Below are 26,372 nucleotides of genomic sequence, written 5' to 3' on the forward strand. Positions count from 1 at the left end.
TTGTTTTGGTTGACTCCGTTCTGACTACCCCTCACTCCCCTTTCCTGCTTTCTAAAAATCCCCCTTTAACCAATGGGAATCCTCCTCATCCTTTAGGTTCTGCCTTCTAAAGGAAGCTTTCACAAACCACTCCAGCCAATATTTTATTTCTCCTGAATTTCCTTATTACTATCCTCACACTCATTTGGCACTGACTCATTCGCTCACCAAGTAATTACTGAATGCAGCCTGTGGGCTGAGCACTCAGTTCTAGATGATGGCATCAGCGCTGTGAATAAATCAGACCAAAGTCCTGCTCTCATGGGATGTTTCAGCAGAGCCAAAGAGGTGAGATCCAACCAGTCCATCCTAAAGGAAAGCAGTCCTGAATATTCATTGGAAGGACTGATGCTGAAGCTGAAACTCCAATACTTTGGCCACCTGATGTGAAGAACTGACTCATGTGAAAAGACCCTGATGCTGGGAAAGACTGAAGGTGGGAGGAGAAGGGGACGAGAGAGGATGAGATGGTTGGATGGCATCACCGACCCAATGGACATGAGTTTAAGTAAACTCTGGGAACTGGTGATGGACAGGGAGGCCTGGAGTGCTGCCGTCCATGGGGTTGCAGAGTCGGACACAACTGAGCGACTGAACTGAACTGAACTGAAAGAGGTGAGGGAGATACAAATGACACACGTGTGGGAAGTCATCTCAAGTGCTATGCAGTCCCGTGAAGCTGAGTGAGGACACTGTGTGGGTTTGTGTGTGGGTGTGGGTGGATGGGGCAGGTGGCGGTTAGCTCTCCTGGATGGAGCAGTCAGGGAAGAACACTCAGACCAAGGTACATTTGAGCAGCTACGTTGCAAAGTGAGGGCACTCATTCCGTGGGTAGCTGGGAGGGCAGTGGTCCATTAAGAAGGAACAGTGAGTCCTGAGGGCTCCTGCCCAGGGTGGCTGGACAGAGTGAGATGGGCTTTAAATAGCAGCTGTGGATGTGGTTCATCCAGATCGAGTTTTCTTCTTAGGAGGAACTTTTGAACTTGGAAGGTAAAGCTTTTGAATTTGAATCTGAGTAAAATGGGTTCTGAGCACAGGAATGGTATATTCTGTCACAGGTTCTAAAAGGATCATTCCACTGCTGAAGGGAACTGGGATATAGAGAAATAAAGGGGAAGCAGAAAGACAGGCTAGAAGACTACTGCAATTGTCCAGGTACAAGTAGATAGTAACTCAGGACATCTCTTGTAAATTGTTTCATGCCAACATTTACCCTTTCCTGTGTCTCTCTAACTCTTTGAGGTCAGACAGCTTACATTTCTAATTTAAGGATTATGTGCATGACCCATGCCGTATACATGCCTAACAGCAGACTTAAATCCACATTATCCAAGTAACAGAATGGCATCATTGCAAGCCTATCATTTACTACTTCTTGAAGACATTTAAATTGTCTAAGCCACAGTCAACATTTGTAAAATTCAACCTCAGTCAGTCGGTCAGTTCAGTCGTTCAGTTGTGTCCGAACTCTTTGCGACTCCATGAATCACAGCACGCCAGGCCTCCCTGTCCATCACCAACTCCCGGAGTTCACTCAGACTCATGTCCATCAAGTCAGTGATGCCATCCAGCCATCTCACCCTCTGTCATCCCCTTCTCCTGCCCCCAATCCCTCCCAGCATCAGAGTCTTTTCCAATGAGTCAACTCTTCACATGAGGTGGCCAAAGTATTGGAGTTTCAGCTTCAACATCAGTCCTTCCAATGAACACCAGGACCGATCTCCTTTAGGATGGACTGGTTGGATCTCCTTGGAGTCCAAGGGACTCTCAAGAGTCTTCACCAACACCACAGTTCAAAAGCATCAATTCTTCGGTGCTCAGCTTTCTTCACAGTCCAACTCTCACATCCATACATGACCACTGGAAAAACCATAGCCTTGACTAGACGGACCTTTGTTAGCAAAGTAATGTCTCTGCTTTTGAATATGCTATCTAGGTTGGTCGTAACTTTCCTTCCAAGGAGTAAGCGTCTTTTAATTTCCTGGCTGCAGTCACCATCTGCAGTGATTTTGGAGCCCAAAAAACTAAAGCCTGACACTGTTTCCACTGTTTCCCCATCTATTTCCCATGAAGTGATGGGACCAGATGCCATGATCTTAGTTTTCTGAATGTCGAGCTTTAAGCCAACTTTTTTACTCTCCTCTTTCACTTTCATCAAGAGGCTTTTGAGTTCCTCTTCACTTTCTGCCATAAGGGTGGTGTCATCTGCATATCTGAGGTTATTGATATTTCTCCCGGCAATCTTGATTCCAGCTTGTGCTTCTTCCAGCCCAGCGTTTCTCATGATGTACTCTGCATATAAATTAAATAAGCAGGGTGACAATATACAGCCTTGACGTACTCCTTTTCCTATTTGGAACCAGTCTGTTGTTCCATGTCCAGTTCTAACTGTTGCTTCCTGACCTGCATATAGGTTTCTCAAGAGGCAGGTCAGGTGGTCTGGTATTTCCATCTCTTTCAGAATTTTCCAAACTGTGGAAAATTCAACCTAACACGTATTAAATGGAAATGCCTAGCAGACCCACCACTTACAACACGAGATGCCCTCTGTCCTTCAGTATAAACCTTCACTGCCCGCCCTATACAAAATTCAAACGCTGCTCCTTGAACAATGCCTGTGAAGTTCTGAAAGCTGCACACAACTGGATTGCAACCTATATATTAACCCAATTCATTCCTTTCCTGGGTATCTAAAGCATGCTCTCAAAAATGTTCCTTCTGTACAGTAATCTGTACCATTTTAGCGTTACCCCCAAACCAATCATCACTGCACCTGCAGCCCTGCTGCTGCTGCTAAGTCGCTTCAGTCGTGTCTGACTCTGTGCGACCTCATAGAGGGCAGCCCACCAAGCTCCCCCGTCCCTGGGATTCTCCAGGCAAGAACACTGGAGCGGGTTGCCATTTCCTGTAAACGTTTAGGGGCTGGCAGAGCTGTGGGATTTCCACATTCTGAGCAGTAAGTGGCACCGTCACAACAACGCTAATTTTCGCGAAAAGGACCGGGGTTGCCGTAGCCAAAAGCTGAATTATTCCGTCAGAGGCAACCCAAACATTACTTGGGTTCACCCAGAAAGCAGGTAGAACATAGAAGTAGAGAAAGGTATTGTGACTTTACCCCATCTCATTTGGATCGAGCAGAGGTAAGAGGGAACCCCTGGGGTGTCTGTATGGGGTTCAACATTCTCCAGTCGGCTTCCTTCTCAAATTCCAGGGCAAGGCCACCTGCGTGGGCGCCCACGGGGCCCAGAGTCCCCGGCCCTGCAGCCAAAGGAGCTGCACGGGCTCAGAGGCTCGAAAACTAGAAACACTAGCAGCACAGCTCGGAGGAGGAGAGCTCTCCACCCGACCGTCACTTGCCGCAGGGACGCTACATCTAACGGGCAGAGGAGCGCACTCGCAGCATCATCTCTGGACCACACCCGCGCTGGGCCAGCGAGCGCCGGGGCAGAGGGCGCATGCGCGAGACGTAGCCGCGCCCCTGCCGGCGGAGTCTCGGGGCTGGCGAGGGGGCGGGGCCTCGCGACTGCGCACGCGCAGGCGGACACATAAGCGGAAGTGGCGCGCGGACGCCGGGGATGAGAGCACCTGGAGAGAAGGCGGCGGCAGCGGCGGCGGCTGAGGCTGAGGTGGCAAGTGCCGGAGTGGGCGAGGAGGAGACGCAGGAGGTGATGGCGACGGACCTGGGGAGGGGGAGACGCTGCGTCTGGCTTGGCGGCCCCTGGGCTGGGGTCCCCCTTCCAGGTGACCCAGGGCCCCCCCCTCAACCCCCGGGCCTTTCGCCGTGTTTGGGACCCAGCCATCCCCTTCCCCGCTGAGAACCGTGACACGGCCCACCTGCGTCCTCGTGAGGGAGCGGGACGAGGTCGGGAGACAGGGCGCCGGGGCCCGGCTTAACGGAAACCTGCTGGCACGGTCTCCCCTTGTGCCCTCCGGCCGGCGAGAGCTCGCTCGGGCCGGTGTGTGGCCCCGCAGGCCCGAGACCACCTCTGGGAGGGTCTGGTCTGCTAGGCTATTCCCCCGGGCCTCTGGACCCCTGTCAGCCACTTCCTGGCCTCCTACCGCGACAGCGTATAGAGTTGACAGCTACTTCCCGGTTCTGCGTTCAACTGGGCACTGTGTGGCACTCTGCTGTCCACCTGCAGTGCGAGGTGATTGTCCTCATCGGGGTGTCAAGTTCGTGTTATGACCTTCCACTCGTGGCTCTGCACACTCCTCCAGGCTTTGCAGTTTCACTCTCTCCCACCACCTTTTTGTTTTCTGAGAAGTTGAAAGGAGGAGAAAGGGTTCGGTGTTCTTTTTTTTTTTTTTTTTCAAGTATTGAGCATATGCATTTCTTCTGCAGTAAGATATCAGACGTCTAGAACTGTTTATTGGATGGATGTTTTTCTAATTGACATAGTTTGGGATTCGGAAGAGAGATACAGCTTTTGAAAATAATTTAGATAGGTGTTATTTGTACTTAGGGCTTCCCAGGTGGGTCAGCGTTAAGAATCCGGTTGCACTGCAGGTGACAAAGGGTCGATCCCTAGGTCAGGAAAATCCCCTGGAGGAGGAAATGGCGACCCACTCCAGTATTCTTGCTTGGCGAATCCCATGGACAGAGGAACCTCTCAGGCTGCAATCCAAGAGGACTGAGCAACTAACACTTTTATTTGTACTTAATTTCTTAATATACCTGTTCAATCCTAATTTTAGTTTTCTCCTTTGGGGAAAAAAGAGTCAGTCAGTTCAGTTGCTCAGTCGTGTCTCTTTGCGACTCCATGGACTGGAGCACACGAGGCCTCCCTGTCCATCACCAACTCCTGCAGCTTGCTCAGACTCATGTCCATCAAGTTGGTGATGCCATCCAACCATCTCATTCTCTGTCACCCCCTTCTCTTCCTGCCTTTAATCTTTCCCAGCATCAGGGTCTTTTCCAATGAGTTAGTTCTTCACATCAGGTGGCCACAGTATTGGAGCTTCAGCTTCAGCATCAGTCCTTCCAGTGAATATTCAGGACTGATTTCCTTTAGGATTGACTGGCTGGATCTCCTTGCAGTCCAAGGGACTCTCCAACACCACACTTCAAAAGCATCAATTCTTTGATGCTCAGCTTTCTTTATAGTCCAACTCTCACATCCATACATGACTACTGGAAAAACCATAGCTTTGACTAGATGGACCTTTGTTGGCAAAGTAATGTCAACTTTACTTTGTAAAGTTACTTTGTTGGCAAAGTAATGTCTGCTTTTTAATATGCTGTCTAGGTTGGTCATAGCTTTCTTTCCAAGAAGCAAGCATCTTTTAATTTCATGGCTGCAGTCACCATCTACAGTGATTTTGGAGCCCAAGAAAATAAAGTTTCTCACTGTTTCCATTGTTTCCCCATCTATTTGCCATGAAGTGATGGGACCGGATGCCATGATCTTAGTTTTTTGTATGTTGAATTTTAAGCCAACTTTTTCACTCTCCTCTCTCACTTTCATCAAGAGGCTCTTCAGTTCCTCTTCACCTTCTGCAATAAGGATGGTGTCATCTGCGTATCTGAGGTTATTGATATTTCTCCCAGCAATCTGAAAAACAGTAACCTTTAAAAATGAGCACACGGTTTCTTGAACTTTGTGCAGTGAAGTGTGTTCTAAGAAATAGCACAGAATCTTGTTTTTCTCTGTTTTATAATTATACCCGACAGGTCATGATTAATATCCAGAGTCCAGTTAATCTAGCTGTAAATGGCAAGATTCTTTTAATTGTAAAGCATAGTGTGGCAAAATACAAAATCGGGGTTTTCTTTTTTAGGTTATTCACATCATAGTAGCATATTTTCCTCATAGTCTACATTTTTGTAGTGGGAGACTTTTCTTCTAAAGGTTAAGAAAGAGTAGATTAAGAAATTAAATTTTATTTCAGTAGATCATTTCAAATCAATGTTTTCACCATTCATTTATTTTTAAATTTCAATATGTGCTGGAAATGCTACTTTTTTATTCCAAAGAATGATTAATATCAGTCACTAATGCCTGAAATGGAAGGAATATGACTGTCAGGATCACAGTTACTGGTGATCAGAGCTCTGTCCTCCTCCATCAGTCACATAATCTAAACCAGCGAAGTTCTGTTTAATAAAACATTGCATTCTCAATTCCAGGAAGGGAGATGAAGTTTAAAAACCTACACAAGAACAAATTATTTGAATGGTGCTCTACACCCAGGCCAAAACGTATGGAAAATAGTTGCTAACTTTTTTGTTTCTTCTACATTCAAACACAACGTTTAGGTAAGGTCTTGTAAGGCATGCTTTGTAATGAAAGTCATATCTCAAGGGGATCCTGCAAGATGACTTTAAAAGTCTAAAAAGAAATGACATTGATTAAGCGTGTGGGAAATAAGAACGTGTGTAAAAGAAGAAACACGGAAAGGAAATACAGTAAAAACTTTTTAAAATTACACATTTTTTCTTAAAATTACACATTTTTCTATCTAGAAACATGGTGGGTAGCTTGTTCAACAAACATTCTTTGATGCCTGTGTATTACTGTTAGTGACAAGTTGTATTCAGAGCCTTGACCCCAAGTTTAAATTGCAGAAAGGGGCCTACTTAATCTCTAACTCAGCAGATTAAAAGGAATCTTGAAGAAGGAATTAATTATCGCCGTTTTAAGCTTCCATATCGCGGGGGGGTGGTGTGTTTTGTTTTTTCTTTTAAGATTTTCGGATAATTCACTGTCAAAATTATTACTATCCTCTTCCTTCACGTAGAGTCTGTGTTTTAGTTCCCTCTGGGATTGTAACAGTCTCTTGTAGGAAAGTAATTTTTTCTTAATAAGTTCGTTCTGTTCTTTGTCATACTTCTACACTCTCTCGTCAACTTTTACATGAATTTATTTTCCAGTTTCTATTAATCCAAGGAGAAATTGACAGTCATCTGTGGAGCTTTCATGATTTTTTTTTTTTTTTCACAAACTAACAAAAAGTTACATTTTTTCACTTTTTACAAACCCAAGAACTTTTTTATTTTTTATTTCTTTTTTCTAAACAGCTTTATTAGGGTATAATTGATACATACAAGAAATACACATGTTTAATAGTTAGAATTGGATGAGTTTGGGCATATGCATACACCTGTGATCCCATCTCCATATGCAAGGTAATAGACATATCTGTCCCCACCAGAAGTGCCTTGTGTCCCCTGGGTGTGAGTGTGTGTTGCTATTAAGAATGCAAAGAACTAAATAGACATTTCTTCAAAGAAGACATACAGATGGCTAACAAACACATAAAAAGATGCTCAACATCACTCATTATCAGAGAAATGCAAATCAAAACCACTATGAGGTACCATTTCACACCAGTCAGAATGGCTGCAATCCAAAAGTCTACAAGCAATAAATGCTGGAGAGGGTGTGGAGAAAAGGGAACCCTCTTACACTGTTGGTGGGAATGCAAACTAGTACAGTCACTATGGAGAACAGTGTGGAGATTCCTTAAAAAACTGGAAATAGAACTGCCTTATGATCCAGCAATCCCACTGCTGGGCATACACACTGAGGAAACCAGAAGGGAAAGAGACACGTGTACCCCAATGTTCATCACAGCACTGTTTATAATAGCCAGGACATGGAAGCAACCTAGATGTCCATCAGCAGATGAATGGATAAGAAAGCTGTGGTACATATACACAATGGAGTATTACTCAGCCATTAAAAAGAATACATTTGAATCAGTTCTAATGAGGTGGATGAAACTGGAGCCTATTATACAGAGTGAAGTAAGCCAGAAAGAAAAACACCAATACAGTATACTAACGCATATATATGGAATTTAGAAAGATGCTAACAATAACCCTGTGTACGAGACAGCAAAAGAGACACTGATGTATAGAACAGTCTTATGGACTCTGTTGCAGAGGGAGAGGGTGGGAAGATTTGGGAGAATGGCATTGAAACATGTATAATATCATGTATGAAATGAGTTGCCAGTCCAGGTTCGATGCACGATACTGGATACTTGGGGCTAGTGCACTGGGACGACCCAGAGGGATGGTATGGGGAGGGAGGAGGGTGGAGGGTTCAGGATGGGGAACACAGGTATACCTGTGGCAGATTCATTTTGATATTTGGCAAAACTAATACAATTTGTAAAGTTTAAAAATAAAATATAAAATAAATAAAAAAATTAAAAAAAAAAAGAATGCTTTACATAAGATCTACCCACTTAACAAATGATTGAGTGCACAGCTCCACATAGTTAACCATAGGCACTGTGTTATAGGGTCTCTGCAACAGGTGATGTCTAGGACCAGAGTTATCTGGTGTAATTCAAGCTTTATACCCACTGAACAACTATACCAAAGACTTTTTAAATTACAGTAATGTTCTCCAACGGAAGAAAACATTTCCTTTTAACTCAAGAGATGCTGTTGCTAAAGCGTAGTATCTTTTCTATAATCTCAGATAAATCTGGATTTTTACATAACTTACATAAGTTTGACTTTATTTTACAGTGTCATTAGCAGATAAATTTTACAGTTGGCTTAGCAGCTGTAGGAGTTTGGGCTGTTCTTTACTCTTTTCTACAATTAGAGATTGACTTTAATGTTGAAGACGTTCTGCATATACTGTTGTGGGCTTTAAAAATTATATCCTCACTACAAATAGAAGCATAATAAAGGCACCCTTACTTCTTTGAAATAAATACAAGGTTAGCTTTTGATGTGTTGCTGTGGAGATAAGAATGGTGTATATTTAGTGATGTATTGGTCTTTATCAGGTGAAGGTACATTGTTTGGAGAGTAAACCTATTTTGGTCGATTGGAAGCTTGAAGAAGAGAATTAATGTATTAAAATCCAGAGAGAATGACTCTTACCTATATAAATTTCAAAATGTGATCTGAGATAGTATTTGGAGCATAGCACTTTACTTGATGGTCTAAATGTTTTGCTTGAATTGTTTGTTTCCTTCTTTAGGACTTGGCTCAGCAGGCAGAAGGAGGCCTGAACAAAGGAGAGGAAACCAACAAAGATAACTTTGGTAGCACTGAATGCGGCAAAACAAGAACAATGGATCTCAAGTTCAACACCTCCAGGAAATACATTTCTATCACTGTCCCATCCAAAACCCAAGCAATGTCACCACACATCAAGTCTATAGATGACATTGTCGTGCTTGGCATAAATCTCAGCAGATTCAACAAACTGACTCAGTTTTTTATATGTGTTGCTGGAGTTTTTGTATTTTACCTAATTTATGGATATTTACAGGTAAAAAATTATTTGTTATAATATGTTAATTATTTGTAATAGTTGAGCTCATTATGGGCACTACCAACAGTTTTGTTCAAGAGACTTCCCCTCATAGGATAGCAAGTTGATTCACAAATTTGAGTTTCTTAATATACTAGTAGAAAAGGGCTACTTAAGATAAAATTGGCTGGAAACAGGGATCCAAATTTTACAGTGAAGAGTTTTACATGGGGGAAGGGAAGCCGGAGACAATTTTTAAAAACTAAAATTATGAAAAAATATGAAGTGTTTTGGAAGATGTGTAATAAGTAATTATAACCATGTGTTTTTTTAAAGAAAATGACTCAAGTATTGATTAGTATTTTGGAACACAGTTTTTACATAAAATTGAACAACAGCACAAAACCCATATTCCCATTCATTTTTAAATTCCTAGAGGTCAGTAAGAGGTCATTTTGCAAGAGTATATCTGGATGTTTAATATTTTTCCAAGGGTGTCTTTAATCCTATACTGTTTGAATCATTCTTTAAGCATCTGTTGTGTTCTCATCCTTGTTGGTTTCCTCTTGTAAACTAACTTTGTGCTTACTGCTCAGTCGTGTCCAACTCTTGCGGTCCCATAGACTATAGCCCGCCAGGCTCCTCTGTCCATGGGATTCTCCAGGCAAGAATACTGGAGTGGGTTGCCAGTGGCTTCTCCAGGGCATCTTCCCTACCCAGGAATCGCACCCGAGTCTCCTACATTGCAGGCAGACTCTTTACTGGCTGAGCTACAAGGGAAGCCAACTTTGCCAGAATCTTATTTTTCTGTGATTTTTGCCTCAGCAAAAAATGTCTAGCATTGCCACAATTTGTCTTATATTTGTGTTGTTTTATGGGATAGTGTATACATCTGACCAGCAAAGTCCCGACCTTCAAAGACATGAGTTGGATGGGTGACAGTCCAGACTAGTGTAAACAGCAGACATATTCTCAATTATCAGTTCAGTAGTGGGTATTTTCAGCCTTTGTCAACTTACTTTTTCTTTGCAATTCCCTAACATGAGAAATCTTTATAATTCAAGAAAAGAAAAGTGATGCGTTTTCTTAAATGTAGATAATATTTCTGATATTCTTTATAATCAGTGATCTTAAAAATTATTCTTTGCTTTTCCTTTATCTTATATAAATAAAATATAAAAGTAAGTTTAAAAATAGAAAATAGAATTGTGACTATTCCTTTGCTTCTAAAAGTGCTCTATAGGATGTCTTAGTGTAAAACAACATGAATTTTAAAATCTTAATGTTTATATTGGTAACTGATTTTTCTCCTAGAAGATGATATAAAAATTCAGGTATAACAATGAAGAACAACACAAAATAGTAACTTTTATCAGATGTTGGAATTTTTTGTTGAGAAGCATTTTTTTCTCCTTTGAAATACCATTGTTACCAAATAGCTTGGGAGCAGTTAGCCATTGTAATGGAAAATGAATTAGAAATTTACAAATTTCGTTAAATTTTTTTCTATTTGATAAATGATCAGGGATTTTAACTAAAAACTAATATGTTCGAAGTTTCTTTTAAAATTAGATAAACTGATTAAATTGTAACATTACTTTTGTGAGAACTGACATTGCTACTAACTCTTACATAAAACTCCGTATTAAAATAGTTTAAAGAAAATGGGGTTTTGTATTAATTTAGCAATATAGAAAATGAAATATTTACCTAGTGTCAGGATATTAATAAAGATATTTTTTATGTTTTTATAAACCAGATAACTCCTACTAAATAACTCACAGACTTATTTAAACATGAAATCTAAATTTGGCAAATTGCACAGAATCCTAAATGGACAAAATCAGTTTAGGATCTTTTTAGAGCATATGTTTAGTTTTTCTTTGAACATGAATTTATCCATCAATTTCATGTTTTTAAATTTTATTTTAAGTATAGCTGAAATATATATTATTTATACTATATATTATGCAATTTATATAATATTTATATATGTGGTAGATGATTTATTCAGTTAAGCCAGATAACTTTATTAGACTACTTCTTAATGAGATTAAGAATGGCTTATTAACAATTAACAAATTTTTTTCATGATAATAACATTATGTTTAGGAAGAGTAACCATTCTTCTATAAGGGAAAGTTTTTTATGTAATCCATGGCGCAGGATTTCTTAAAAAAACCATTAATCAGTGAGTTGAATGACTATGTTAATACAGGAAAACAGGCTTGAGGTAGTAGACTTCTAACGAGACTTGCTTTTTTAAAAGTACATGAGTTCTTCAGTCAGCTGCCTCCCTCATTGTTTTGGGCAACTCTCTTAATTTTGATCTTTTAAAAAAAAGAGAAAAGCAGGTGATGGGGTTACTTCCTAGTTCTTCCTCCCCCTCTCCTGTTGTGCTGGATGTCTGCCATCACGTCTTTTTAAAGTCTTCTGAGCTTGGAGAAGGAAATGGCAACCCACTCCGGTGTTCTTGCCTGGGGAATCTCAGGGACAGGGAAGCCTGGTGGGCTGCCGTCTCTGGGGTTGCACAGACTCGGACACGACTGAAGTGACTTCGCAGAGCTTCTCCAATTTTACCTCTCAGAAGCCTTACATTTGGATGTTTTTTGGTTCAGTTTGCTGTTTTGAGGGGTGAAGCTTGGTTTCTATTAAAATGCTGTGCTTACATGAATTCATTGTGAGGAGATTGGTCCGCCGCTGAACTTAACAGTGTTCATGTATCTCTTGACAGGAATTAATATTTTCAGTGGAGGGTTTTAAGCCCTATGGCTGGTATCTTACTTTAGTACAGTTTGCATTTTACTCCATATTTGGCCTCATAGAACTTCAGCTAATTCAGGACAAAAGGAGGAGGTATGTGGATTGCTTGTTTTTTTTTGGCAGTTAAGTACATGACTAGTAGTTAATTTTTTTGTTTTATTATTTTGAGCTCATGAAGTATGTTATATGTGAAATATGTTTTACGTTAATAAAACATTTAATACCCAAGAATTTTCATCAGTGTTGTTAACATATTAAAAATAATAAATTTGATATTTCCATTATATGTTGAAAAAAGTAATATCCCCTGAAGTGTAACGTTACCAAAAAATTGTTGAAGAAATTTCCTGATGGTCCGGTGGTCAGGACTCTGCACTTAACTGCAGGGGCCCTGGTGCAATCCCTGGTCAGGGAACTGAAATCCCACAAGCCACACAGTGCAGCCAAAAACAAAATGTTGTTTAGACTCAATAATAAAATAGATTTTCTTAAAACAGAATGTATTCAGATGTACATATATGTTCTTAAAATGGAAATAGGTGTGATTATGTGAAGTGTCAGTACCTATTTGTATACTGGTTTTTTGAAATGGATAGTTAATGCTTTGTTTTGTAGGATATGTTCCACTTATCACATTTGTAATGACCAGCAGTAGGGATTATATTCATGGACATTAGAGAAATTTCATAATATTCCTTCCCATCAAAACTTAAGAGTTTATATGATAGTATCTTTTAAATTAATGACCAGTTAGGTTTGAGTAATATCTTGAAATACTTTTCCTGGCATATTGAACAATATGCAGTGAAAACCTTGTCTCTTACATCAGAAGGGGGTGGGGAATTTGAATATAACATTTTCTGGGTAAGTTTAGGTGTGGTTATCCTGTCATGTCAGACCCTAAAATGTGATTATTTCATGCATATATTGGATAGTTTAAGTGTACCAAGGAGATAGCAGTGTTGACATTGTTTTCATTGATATACATGTTTAATCTTTAAGTAAAAATAAAAAATCCTCATAGCTACTTTTTTTTCTTAAATAAGTGTTTTTGATGTTTGTATGAAGATAACTATAGGATTTTAAATATTTAAATGAGCAACATCAGTATCATTGGTCTAATTTTACTTCTCAACCTCTATATTGCCAATAAATTATTATGGCAGCAATTTTTAAAATGTTTGATTCCAAGATCATCTTTATTATTTTCGTGCTCTGAAACTCCACAAGACTTAGCTCAGCCATAGGAGATAGAAAAGAAAGTAAGTAAATGCATCTGTCAAGACTAATATACGTGGAAGCTTGATGAGTTGTTATGTATTGCAAACTGCTGGACCACTGATTGCTTTAAAGTAAAAAATCACAATGCTGTATTTATTAGATGAAAAAACACGAGATGACGCATCCTCTTAAGTGGTAAATTTTAAAAAGATACAGCTCCTTCTCAGCTACCAAAAGATGGAGAGTGAGCCATCAGTCATGTTTTCCCCAGCCTTCAAATCACATGCCCATAACATATTTAAAGATAAAGTCGTTTGTGTTTGATGTAAACACAGCTGAAGAAATTAGGTAGAAGAATTTATAGGCCTATAATAAAATGTAATTATGAATTGAAAACTTTTCATTCCAAGGCACCTCAAAACCCTTTTTAGAAAAAAAAAAAGATCTTTAAAGATGTATTACAGTGAAAACATGCCCAATCACATATTTTTGAATGTATTTGCAAGTATATGTATCTATCTATGAATTTATTTAAGTGGCACTGCTCTTTAGACCTCTGATTAGTTGAATTCTTGGCTTAGTTTTTCTCCCTTGCTGTATTCATATGAATACCCATGAGCTTATACAACCACAGAGTCTGGAGTTAGAAAATGTGGGTCTGAGCCCCCCTTAGTTCTGTCGGTTCCTCGGGGAGCTTCTTACATCGCTTCATGTTGAGGATGAACCACCTCGATGTGCGGTGTCGCGCGTCACAGTCTAGCATACCCTAAGTATGCGCCTTGTTATTTCATCGAAGATGACCTTGTAGCTTTAGTGCTAGTTACTCTGTGAGAGTTTTCAGTAAAGGAGATCTGTCAAATTGCTTTTCAAAGGACTTTTCAAAGTTACAGCTTTCCCATCATATCTAAAGTAGTAAGTAGTTGGGGTATTCAAGTAGAAACAGCTTAGAGTCCTAGAGGCAAGATGGTGAAATCTAGCCTCATTTCACCAGTGAGAAAGCAGACCTGGAGGAGAGCTGGGATTTCCATGAGCTCATGCCCCACGCTGGAACCTTTTGAATTTAGGTTTCCTAAGTGGCAGGCTGGTTTTCCTTCTCCTTTACTGCACTGCTTTTCTAATCTTGTGATTCTTCTGACTTGAATTTTCTGGCCACTGTTTGCAATTTATGAGTGAGGAAATTTGCCCCTTCTGACTCCTGTCATCTCCTGGAGAAGTCATGTTGTGCCTCCTTCACTGGTAACCCCCACTGAGGGTTAAACCCCACGGACAATGTAGAAACCAGCGTCTGTGTACACTGATACATATGGGCATGCCCAGTTATTTCCTCGTGGGTTCTGAATATTGACCACTGTGTTCATAGTTAAATATAAGCAAAGGTCTCAAAATTGAATTGGAAATGATACATTTTAATTGAACTTTTCTAGTAAATTATTTTGCCTTCTGCATAGCCATGTAAAAAAAAAAAATGTGGAATTTTGTTGTCTTGATTTAAACCTGAGCCCAAATCCCAAAATGAAAACTAGATCTAAATCTGCAACATAAATCTAAAAATGCAACATAATAGAATTATGTGAATGTACAAGGTTATTATTTTAGACCATTGAGTATCTCTTCAAAGTAAGCATATGCTCCCAAGAATAGCTCAAAATTCTGAAGGTGCCATATTGAGAATCTCCTTTAGGAAGTCCAGTTAGAATCCAAAGTAGAACATCTGGGATCATGAGAGAGTCGGATTCCTCATCTGAAAGTTGGTTGTTTTAACAATTTATAGAATTAATAGCATTAGATATAAGGCATAAGACATTATGGTAATAAAAAATCATCTACGGTTTTAAACCACCGTGGACTTCCTAGAGAAATTCTGCTCTGATTATTCGAGCAGAATGGACAGATATATTTTTCCTAATGCTAGATGGAAACATCAGGAAACAGAACAGCAGTTAGGAGTTAAAAGGAGCTGAAAGTTAACTAAGGCAGCCCTGGTGGCTGAGACGGTAAAGAATCTACCTGCAGTGCAGGCGACCCAGGTGGGATCGCAGGGTCGGGAGGATCCCCTGGAGAAGGAAATGGCAATCACTCCCGTATTCTTGCCTGGAGAATCCCATGGACTGAGGATCCTGGTGGGCTACAGTCTATGGGGTCGCAAAAGACTTGGATACAACTTAGTGACTGAGCAACAGCAAGGTGCTTTTTTGTCATTTTAGAAACCAATGTTTCTTAAAAATCAATTCTTATTTTCTGCATTTAGTCAAGATGGTTTTTGTATGTAACTGTAACTACTGTTAAAAAAACCTTAAATGTAACAAACATTTATACTTTTTGTAAGAATCTAAGTAACTGTCTAATGTACTACTTTTTCACACAGTTGAGAGTCCTCACTTACAGTCCATTAAATAAGCGTAAACTGTTATTTTTACCAGCATTCTCTTATACAAGTAAGCAGTGCTATACCTTTAAGAATAGTGATATTTTACCAATATTTCTAGAAGTATTAAACAGAAATTAGAAGAGTAATTAGGAATTTACACATTGTAAGCACATTCTCTTACAGTAGTATAATTGGGTCCCAAAATGAAGATTTTGAAAATTGTCTTTTACAGAATACCAGGAAAAACCTACATGATAATAGCTTTTCTAACTGTGGGTACTATGGGGTTATCAAACACTTCCTTGGGCTACCTGAATTATCCTACCCAAGTCATCTTCAAGTGCTGCAAATTGATTCCTGTTATGCTAGGAGGAGTTTTTATTCAAGGTATAGTAATGATATGTTTTCATACTGTTTGAAGCTAACAGGATATGCTGTGACATCTAGCATTAGGAAAAACATTAAACTCCGATTCACATCTTTAATGAACATTCTAGGTATTGTAACAATTTTGAGTGATAATCTAATATAAATAAGATATTATAAAAACACTGATACTTCGCTGATATACCTCAGGATCTAAAATCTTTGGACTTGGGGAACACCAAAATAGTATTTTGTTTTATTCTTTTTGCCTGGAGTCCACTACATTGCTGAAAGGCCATACTCACATATTGAAGGCTTAGCTCACAAGTACCCAGAAAGCTCTGTTTTCAACTCTTTGATTTTCCTACTCTCCACGGCTCCACTTGTGCAAATGGATAATTCTCATGATGAAGTAAAGCTTAAGCTGAGCAAAAGTGTTCTTTAACCCACTCTGCTGAGCCCCAACTAAGTTACAGGCCTATGAAAGCAGGAGTAAAAGAGGAAGCAGTGATAGTGACAAGCCATGGAGCAAGTTCCTATGACTGTCATGAGGAATATTCCTTTTTAGATAACACTAGATTTCTCATACAGCCCTGACTTCATTTCATGTATTATAAGCCTTCCCAAAAGAGCCTTTTAAAATGAAAATATGTATGTCAACTGTAACGTATAATTTCAGGATAATTGTTCACATAGGAAAAAATGATCTCAATTCCTATTAAAAATCACATTTAACTTTGTAAATGACTTAACCTGTGCCTGAATAACTACTCTGGTTGTTTTGTAAACTTATGAACTGTAAGAGACTTCGTAGGCTTATGTTATAAAATAAAAGAGGCACTAATTCCACAAACTTTTAAATGTTCTGATTTAATCACTATCATAGCAGATGAAAGGAGGATTTCCTGTCTAATTTAAAGGACATTTTGGTGCTCACAGGATAATTTAATTTTCAGAAACCCTTCTGTGACCATCCCATGCCTTGATTAAAATGTTCTTGATCATTTCTGACATTGTATATAAAAAGCAATCCCTGCTGAGCTTGTTAGACACACAGATCCAACACTGTGCTGAATGGATGATTGCATGACGAGGTTGACTTACCCTTTGTTATACACAGGAAAGCGTTATAATGTTGCAGACGTGTCTGCTGCCTTATGTATGAGCCTCGGCCTGATATGGTTTACCCTAGCCGACAGCACGGTTGCGCCAAATTTCAACCTGACAGGTAAGGAATTATTTGTCTTCTTGGATTTTGTCAGTGTTTCAGTTCAGAGTAAGAATTTTTACAGTTTCATTAGGGTCTTACATGATGGTGTGACATCTGTGGTTCTCATATCTAGCATAAAGTTTCTGGACTGTTATATAAGATGTAGTGAAAAGGTTACATCTCTGAAACATAACCATTGTCTTCAGTCCTCTTGTATTTGGGCATGACAGGAGGCTGTTTGCCTGGTGAGAATCTCCTGTTTTCTAGTACTTGGTAGGTCAATCTTTAAAGGACTAAGTCGGAACCATACACACAAGTTACAGAACCACAGTAGTAATGGTTATTTTCTTAAGAAAGAAAAAAGAAACGTGCACACTTACTTTTCACTGTTAGCTTCATTGTGTCCGCACCCACAAAAGGAAAATTATATTTGGAGTCTGAGGGGAAAAGTGACTTTAGAGGCGTGTGCACGCTTAGTTGCTACGTCGTGTCTGACTCTTTTGCAACCCCGTGGATTATAGCCCGCCAGGCTCCTCCATCCATGCAATATCTCGGGGAAGAATACTGAAGTGGATTGCCATTTCCTCCTCCAGGAGATCTTCCCAACCCTGGGATCAAACCTGTGTCTCCTGCATTGCAGACTATACCGTCTGAGCCACCAGGGGTAGGAGTGGTTCACATAAAAAGAGATAATAGCTCGCCTCACACGAAGGTAGTGGGAGCGTAGAAGTGAGATGCTGGAGGAGTGGATGTGAAAGCACCTGCCCGTGGGGTGTGGGTGATGACGACGAGGAGAGGCGGTGTCAGGAGCTCTAACTTCTCACCATGTTCGTTTAGTACAGTGTTTCTTTGAGACTTGTAACCTAATCACTAAAGTTCTTAAACAGCCTGACTTCACTTCTATGTGTTATGAGCCTTTCCAAAAGAGCCTTTTAAAACAAAAATGTGTATGTCAACTACTTCACATATAAAATCCAGGATAACTGTTCAAAATAATGATCTCAAGTCCTATTAAAAATCAGTACTTTAAACATAAAACTATTATTTGATGTGATTATTAAACACAATAAGGTGATGGCATTAATGCAATTTATTAGTATTAGTTTTGTTTTCTTAAATAATATCTACATGCCTGTTACAACTGAATGTGGATAAAAGTATTCTACTGAGCAAGTGTAATTTAAGGTCTGCTGTTTTTTTAGCCCAATTAAATTTCTGCTAAGTCTTGATTACTGTTCATGCATTTGAATGAGGAGGTTATTTTTTCTTATGCCTTCTTGAAGGTGTGGTCCTCATTTCGCTGGCCCTGTGCGCAGATGCTGTCATTGGGAATGTCCAAGAGAAAGCTATGAAGCTGCATAATGCTTCTAATTCAGAAATGGTAAATGCTCTCGTGCTTTTTCATCACATCAGACAGACTCAAAAATGATGATGTCCTTAGTTTTATGACATAATTATAGTACTGAAGACTTGCATTTTTGCATTGCATTTTTAAACTGGTTTATCATCACTATTTTCATAAAAGTAGCACATTCAAGTGTCATACGAAGGTAAAAAGTAAAATACCATCACCACCACTAATACCGTATGATAAGCATTTGATCATTTTTTCCTCTCTGATTCAAGGAGTTTGGGGCATGTTAAAAAATTTTCTCTGTTGCATCATTTTTATTCTCTCTTTGTATCTGGTATTATCTTCCATCTAGCAGTTTGTAATTTGCATGTAGTTTAGCTTATCTTTTGCTTCATGGCTTCTGGCTGTGCATTATTATTGAAAAGGGCTTTTCCAACTCTCAAATTTTAAGAATTTTATGCCAGTTGCCTCCTAGTTTTATAATCTCCTTATTTATGAAATCTTTGATCCAGCCATAGCTTTCTAAAAATTTTCTTCCATATGACTATCCACTTGCACTAGTATCACTTATTGAATAGTTCACTTTTCCAACTTTTATTTTAAATATCTTCTTCCATCCTCTCATGTTCTGATGCAGAGTTTAGAATTTTATCCTTTCCAGTTTATTTCTGCTCCGGAACTATACGACAGAAGCTTTATCCCCAGACGTTTACCATCTGTTAGGACTAGCCACTGTCATTCCTTTTGTTTTTCAGAATTTTACTACCAGTAGTTACTCTTGGGTGTCCATATCCCCAGATAAACTAGAAATCCCGTTGGTATTGTGATTGCTATGGCATTGAATTATAAATTAATTTAGGGAGAATGGCATCTATACACTTGATTCTTTCAAGTGTATATTCTTTCAAGAATGAGGTATGACTTTCCTTTTATTCAAGTGTTTCCTTTAAATGTCCCTTAGACTTTGTACAATTTTCTTTGTGTAAATCCAGTTATTTTTTTAACTGAAGCTATTGTTAGGTGTTTCATCTTTTTGCCCTTATTACTGCAAATATTATCTTTTCTTCCCATGTGTCTTCTAACTGGTTGGTATTTGTATGCAGTAAATACGTCATGTGTGTGTTTGCATTAGTTTTACAGCCAACCACCTTGCTAGACAGACAGAGCTCACTGCATTAAGGATATGTAGGGCTGGTTACCTTGGGAGCAGGGTGGGGCATCTCTGCAGAGTCTCTGAGAACACAGGAACCTTAATCTTGGTCAGGAGTTTTCTTGATCATCACCGCTCTTCCTAGATAAGGGAAAGAGCCGAGAATTAAGGGACTGTGGGTAACTAGAAAGTTAGTGCAGTACGGTGGTTACAACGTGCACTGTGATCCGAGGTAGCCTCGGTTTATATCCTCCTGTACTAGCTCTCCTCTTTCGGGAAGATGACTTACCATCTCTTAAGTTTTAGTTTTCCCATCCACACACTGGTAGGAAATGATGGTCAAGAGTGCCTGACTCACCTACTGGACAGCGCAAAGAACTCTACTCAGTACTATGTGGCAGCCTGGATGAGGGGGGAGTGGACACCTGTGTACGTATGGCCACATCCCTTCACTGCTCACCTGAAGCTATCACAGTTTGTTAATTGGCTATACCCCAATGCAAAATTAAAAGGTTAAGAAAAAATATATATATAGCGTGAAATAAAAAACGTGCCTGTCTCTTCAGCTGGTTGTGAGAAATAAAAAGGATTAATTTATATAGAGCATCATTAGCACAGTACCTGACACATAGCAGGTTTTGAAGTTTGACAATAATGCTGATTCTGCTTATAAGGAGTATAATAAACCAGGATAGAAAGATTGGTAGGAAAGTTGAGAAATTAATAAATATGCCATATACTGCTTATTTTCATTATATTTTAATAGTCTTTGCAAGCTTAATGTTTGGATTTTTCATATCTAATATGTAGTTTTCAGAGTATCTTTGTCTTGTGTATGTTTTTAGGATCCCAACACTAAAATCTGGTTTGAATTCAGTAATTAAGCCAAACAAAAAATGAATAATTAGGTAGTCATATATGAAAGGATTAGAACTGCTGAGTTCTGTTATACAAGTTGCTGCTGCTGCTGCTAAGTCGCTTCAGTCGTGTCCAACTCTGTGGGACCCCATAGACGGCAGCCCACTAGGCTCCCCTGTCCCTGGGATTCTCCAGGCAAGAACACTGGAGTGGGTTGCCAATTCCTTCTCCAATGCATGAAAGTGAAAAGTGAAAGTGAAGTCGCTCAGTCGTGTCTGACTCTTAGTGACCCCATGGACTGCAACCTACCAGGCTCCTCCGTCCATGGGATTTTCCAGGCAAGAGTACTGGAGTGGGGTGCCATTGCCTTCTCTGTTGTACAGGTTATGTTGTACCTAAAACTTATAAACAGGATCAACCATCATTTCCAGAAAATTAGGCCATGTCCAAACAATGATGTTACTTTTAAAGTGGTTTCTTCTGCAAATTTAATTGAATAGATTAATTGAGCCACATATTGAAAACTATTCATTTCCACCTTTGGTTAAATACCACTTTTTTCCACTTTATTTTTCTCTTCTCTAGGTTTTGTATTCGTATTCAATCGGTTTTGTGTACATTTTATTGGGATTGACATGCACTAGTGGATTAGGCCCTGCAGTAACATTTTGTTCAAAGGTAAACACTAATCACATTTTTTAAAATAAACATCTTCCATTAAATAGTTTCCTCTGTATTTCTGATTCTCCTTGTTCAAAAAGACTGTATTTCATTTAACTTGATGACTCCTTTAATACAATATATATAGATCAGAAATTAGAAATGAAATGATTTATATTTAAATTTATTTTATCCTTGCTCTTTTCTATAAGTTAATTTTTAAACTATTCATAATGTATAAGTTGGGGATTTTTAATTTCATTATTATTTTTCCATTAAATCAGAACTAAATAAGAATCTTTGCTTGATTGCATTGTTGAATGGCTTATTATTGCTCAAGAAGTTGATTAAAATCTGTAATTTTATTTCATTTATAATACCTCAGAGTTTGTTTTGCATTTTTCGTTAGAAAAGGCTTTTTTATATGTTACAGGATCCAATTCGGACCTATGGTTATGCTTTCCTTTTTTCCCTCACTGGGTATTTTGGAATCTCTTTTGTTCTGGCTTTGATTAAAATTTTTGGTGCACTTCTTGCTGTAACAGGTAAGAATGACGTACTTAATTAGATTATGTAATAAGCATGTGACTCCAGACCTGTCCTTTTAACCGTATGCCCAGCACCGCCCAAGCTGGCGTGGTGGCTCCAGCTCCTTGGGAATCCAGTCCCTCTGTCTCTCTGCCCACATCCTGTCTCTTTCTGTAAACTCCCTAGTGTTTACACTAGAGACAGCACTTCTGCTGACACTTGAATTGACACTTGGTTGACTAAACCCAGTTCCATGACCACAGCAACTGTAGGAGAGGCTGGGCAGGTGTCCTGGTTAAAAAATGGGATCCTTTTACTAAGGTAGAAGGAAAAATAGATTTGGGGAGTCAGGCTCTGACATGTGTTTCCAAAATAGTTCTGGTATTCATTCATTCATGCTTTGAATGTAGAGTCTGGGAATGGAGGACCAATAAGAGAGAGAGCTGAGCAGCACACGGTCCAGGGGAGGAAGGTGTCCTGGAGCCGCATGCGGAGCTCCTGTCCCCCCCGGGTGGGACCGGGGAGGAGGGTTTCTGGCCATAACCCCTGAAGGACAGTGAACAGAGGACAGGAAAGATGTTCATGGTTTTATCCAGCTGTGCCCACCGTTAGAGTGTTAGGATGACCTATAGATTGTCGCTTTCAAAGAATATCCCCCATTCTACCTAATCCTATCTTCCTTGGAATAATGTTTCTTGCCAGACTAAGAATGTCTCTCTAAAAGATGGTGAAGCTCCATAGCAACATGGCCTCCATCAAGTACTTACTACAGTTGTACTGTAAAATTTAGCCTTATTATTTAATGTCTGTAACCCTGCTCGATTGTGAACTCCACGGTTGCAGGAGCAGTGACTTTCTGTTGTTGTTTTTTTAATTTGTTTCCTTGACACCTCATGTAGATCTTGGTGCACAGTAGGCTCTGTAAAGATTTGTCAAATATATGATTTCCAAAGTATTACCAATAGTAGGCACACTCTAAACCTACCTTTTTCTCCCTACAGTGACGACAGGGAGAAAAGCGATGACCGTTGTTCTTTCATTTATATTCTTTGCCAAACCATTCACATTCCAGTAAGTACTTGTCAGTTCAGCAAGTCTCTCTACCTTTGGGTACTTTCACATTTCTTCTTAAACAGCCTTAATTTCTTTATAAAGAAACCTTTTCATCTTGACCCACATTTATGGATGTGTCTTCTCCTGTTTCAGAAATGTATGTAATTATTTTGAAGAAATCATTTTGTACACTTAAATTGCCTAACCAGTCCCAATGCACTTGTGACCCTGTTTCTCATATAAATGAATGTGAATGATGTGGTGAGATTAAGGGATTCCCCTTGCCCTGGTACAGATATAGAAATTATAAATATCTACATAGATGGTTCTTAAGGTTATTTGCTGCCTTTTCCTACAAAGGATTTGAGGTAGAGAAATATTCTGTAAATTGTGTCCTAATGGTTTTATCAATTTCTGGCTTCTGGTAGAAACACTGACTGTTTTCTTTACTGTCTATTATGTATTTGAAATTAGCATCATTTAAACTTATACTGGTTGGTAATTGAGAAGATTCAGACTTAGACATGGTCATTGTACAGTCATCCCTCAGAATCCACAGAGTACCAGTCCAGGACACGATAGACTGAAATCCAAGGATGCTGGAGTCCCTTTCAGTCAGCCCTTTGCATCCAGATTCCACATATGCACACAGAGGACCGACTGTGTATTTATTTTTTAAAAAACCACGTATAAGTGGACCTGTGCTTTTCAAACCTCAAAGTGTCAGGTGTACAAGCGTAAAGGTAACCACACGATAAATCATCATCCCTGTACAGTCGGTCTTCTGTATCCACAGGTATCTGCATCTGCAGGCTCAACCAACGGCAGGGCAAAAATATTCAAGAAAAGAGAAAGTCCAGAACGTTGAAAAAGGTGCAGTTTGAACTTGCATGGCAGATTCATCGTGTCAGGTCTTACAATAATTTAGAGATGATTTACAGTACACACCAGGCTGTGCACATATGCAAATACTTTGCCATTTTATATAAACGACCTTAGCCTCCACAGATTTTAGTGTCCTCTGGGTGGAGGGGTGAGTCTGGAACCAGCGCCCAGCTGACGGCAGGGGCGGCTGTGAGGCTGGTTCTCTGTCAGCGCCTCTCCTTCTGCGTGGGGCAGGCGCTCACTGTGCTGCCCACGCCCATTCCGCTTTCTCAGGATGCGCCCCTGTCTGTCTGGGTATATTCTACCCGCTCTGGGGTAACTAGTTGGGCCGCTGTGTCAAATTCCCTGACAGATTTATGTATCCAGTGCTTTAAACATACTTATGAGACTTCTGGTAGATGTTGGACTTTGAATTTACTATTATCCTCAAAATTCAAGTGCACTATATTTAAAATTCTTTTTTAAAATACTTTTCTGACATACATACTAAACATTAAAAATACAGAATTCCATCTACTATGACCTAAATATTATTTGTAAAATAAAATAAATACTATTTTAGTGCTATTTTAGATTAGGTATCCAGTAGCAAAATATTGAAGAATTTTTGTGAAATCCATCAAACTCTATGGTTAATGATAAATTGTTACTCTGACATTAATCTTTTTTTTCCTTATTTTTTTCTCTTAGGTATGTGTGGTCTGGTTTCCTAGTTGTCCTTGGTATATTTCTCAATGTTTACAGCAAAAATATGGATAAAATGAGGCTGCCATCAGCATATGATCTGATAAACAGAGTGATGGACCTAAGGAAGTCAAGGACGTTGGCACAAACTGTATAGGCAGTGGCTCGTTTTGTAAAATTCTATTTGTAAAATAGAATTAATTCATCAATCACTTAACTTTCCAAAGGGACTTATAAAAACCAAAGGCTCTGAAGGCATGCTGTCCATTTGTGGATGGATCACGTGTGAAGTCGGCCTTTGTTCAGAACCCTGTTTGTCTAACCTCCAGAGCAATCGAGGGCACGCCCGGTACGTCAGCATGAAGGACCCTGAGTGCTTGCAGTCTGTTGAGAACTTCGCTGGAGATGGACCATGGGGTAGGACTGAGTGTATCGTTAAGACATATCAGAGAGATTGATATGTAAAAACAGACTGCTGTCCTCTTTCCATTCCATTGTGGTGGTCTTATTTAAACTGAATCTCTGTTGTAAGAGTGAACTGATGATTTAAAGTCCAGAGAGAATAACTTCATTATAAATAAAAATTATTCTGTGATTTTTTTTTTTAAAGAATGTGTTTGATGAAGTTTTTTTATAAAGAGGGGAAATAAAGGTTGGATTTTGTTATGAAGAGGGAAAGTAAAGTATACTTAAACTTTAAATCTTAGGCTTTTCTCTGATCATTTAAAAGTATACATAAAATGTGCTTTAATTTTTCTGTGGAATATACGGGATAGAGGAAGAAGAGTTGTCATCCTGCGTCCTATAAGTATATATATCACAAGACACATTTCCTACTACTCATCAGAGGTGCTAGGAAACGTCATGATCTGAATTTTTAAGTTGAAGGGAAAATGTTGTTTAGTCTCTTAAGTCACGTCCAACTCTTTTGCAACCCTGTGGAGTGTAGCCTCCCAGCTTCACTGTCCATGAGACTCTCCAGGCAAGGGTACTGGAGTGGGTTGCCATTTCCTGCTCCAGGGGATCTTCCTGACCCAGGGTTCAAACCTATGTCTCCTGCATTGGCAGGTTTCTTTACCACTGAGCCACCAGGGAATCCCGAAGGGAAAATAATTGTTTTTTTAAATAATAATAAAATTATCATAGTTTCTCTTAAAGTGAAATTTAATTTGGCAGCTTGAAGATGAAATGAGATAAATTTAAGAGCACAAGTAAATCTAGCAGATTTGCACAGTATGTTGCATGCACAGTTTTGAGTCTTAAGTTCAGAAAGATTTGGGCCCTGATTTTTTAGCACTTGAGTTTTGGAATTGCTTTAACTGTATTAAATCCTATTAATCTTCATTTTCACTGTAAGTAATACTGGCTAAAACAGCTTGATATCCACGCTCTTAGTAATATCATTTACATTTTGTGAGTATAGTATACTTGGAATATTTAATTTCATTTTTAAAATTACATCATATTCTGATGGTGACCTTAACCTGTTATGTGCATACATGGGTACAACAGAACCCATGATAATTAAGGATCTAGCCCAAGAAATTCTGCCTGATTTTCATGTTCAGTTGCTCAGTCGCATTTGACTCTTTGTGACCCCGTGGACTGCAACACGCCAGGCTTCCCTCAGTTCAGTTCAGTCGCTCAATCATGTTCAACTCTGCGACCCCATGGACTGGAGCATGCCAGGCTTCCCTGTCCACCACCAACTCCTGGAGCTTGCTCAAACTCATGTCCGTCAAGTCGGTGATGCCATCCAGCCGTCTCATCCTCTGTCATCCCCTTCTCCTCCTGCCTTCAATCTTTCCCAGCATCAAGGTCTTTTCCAATGAGTTGGCTTATGTATCATATGTTAAATAAAATAATGTGGGTCTCTTTTTCCCCAAATGGTAATCATTTTGAAACTTTTCATATTTTAAAGGGAAAAGTTAATTTGTTGCTTTTTATACTACTGCCTTAAATTCTAAGACAATAAGGATTTGTGCTTTAAAAAAAAAAAAAAACATTTTTCT

General features: G+C 39.3%; 1 protein-coding gene across 5 annotated transcripts; it reads left to right on the plus strand.

The window, feature by feature from the left end:
* Positions 1-3,466: 3,466 nt before the first annotated feature.
* Positions 3,467-24,969, plus strand: SLC35B3 (solute carrier family 35 member B3). 5 transcript variants are annotated; one of them, XM_086370874.1, is made up of 11 exons: positions 3,467-3,704; positions 8,985-9,278; positions 11,995-12,116; positions 15,845-15,999; positions 17,099-17,206; positions 18,472-18,569; positions 21,136-21,228; positions 21,644-21,755; positions 22,740-22,809; positions 23,588-23,664; positions 24,367-24,969. In XM_086370874.1, the coding sequence occupies exons 1-11, from the start codon at positions 3,615-3,617 to the stop codon at positions 24,387-24,389; spliced, it is 1,242 nt and encodes a 413-aa protein (XP_086227000.1). In that variant the 5' UTR covers positions 3,467-3,614; the 3' UTR covers positions 24,390-24,969. The 5 variants fall into 5 exon arrangements, with proteins under 5 accessions (XP_086227000.1, XP_086226999.1, XP_086226998.1 ...); XM_086370873.1 differs by having other exon boundaries at positions 24,690-24,969; XM_086370877.1 differs by having other exon boundaries at positions 3,583-3,780.
* Positions 24,970-26,372: the final 1,403 nt, after the last annotated feature.

Source organism: Bos grunniens, chromosome 23, assembly GCF_055505025.1.
Source record: "Bos grunniens cultivar Pamir isolate PY7600 chromosome 23, Bosgru_T2T1.0, whole genome shotgun sequence".
NCBI classification, from domain to species: domain Eukaryota; kingdom Metazoa; phylum Chordata; class Mammalia; order Artiodactyla; family Bovidae; genus Bos; species Bos grunniens.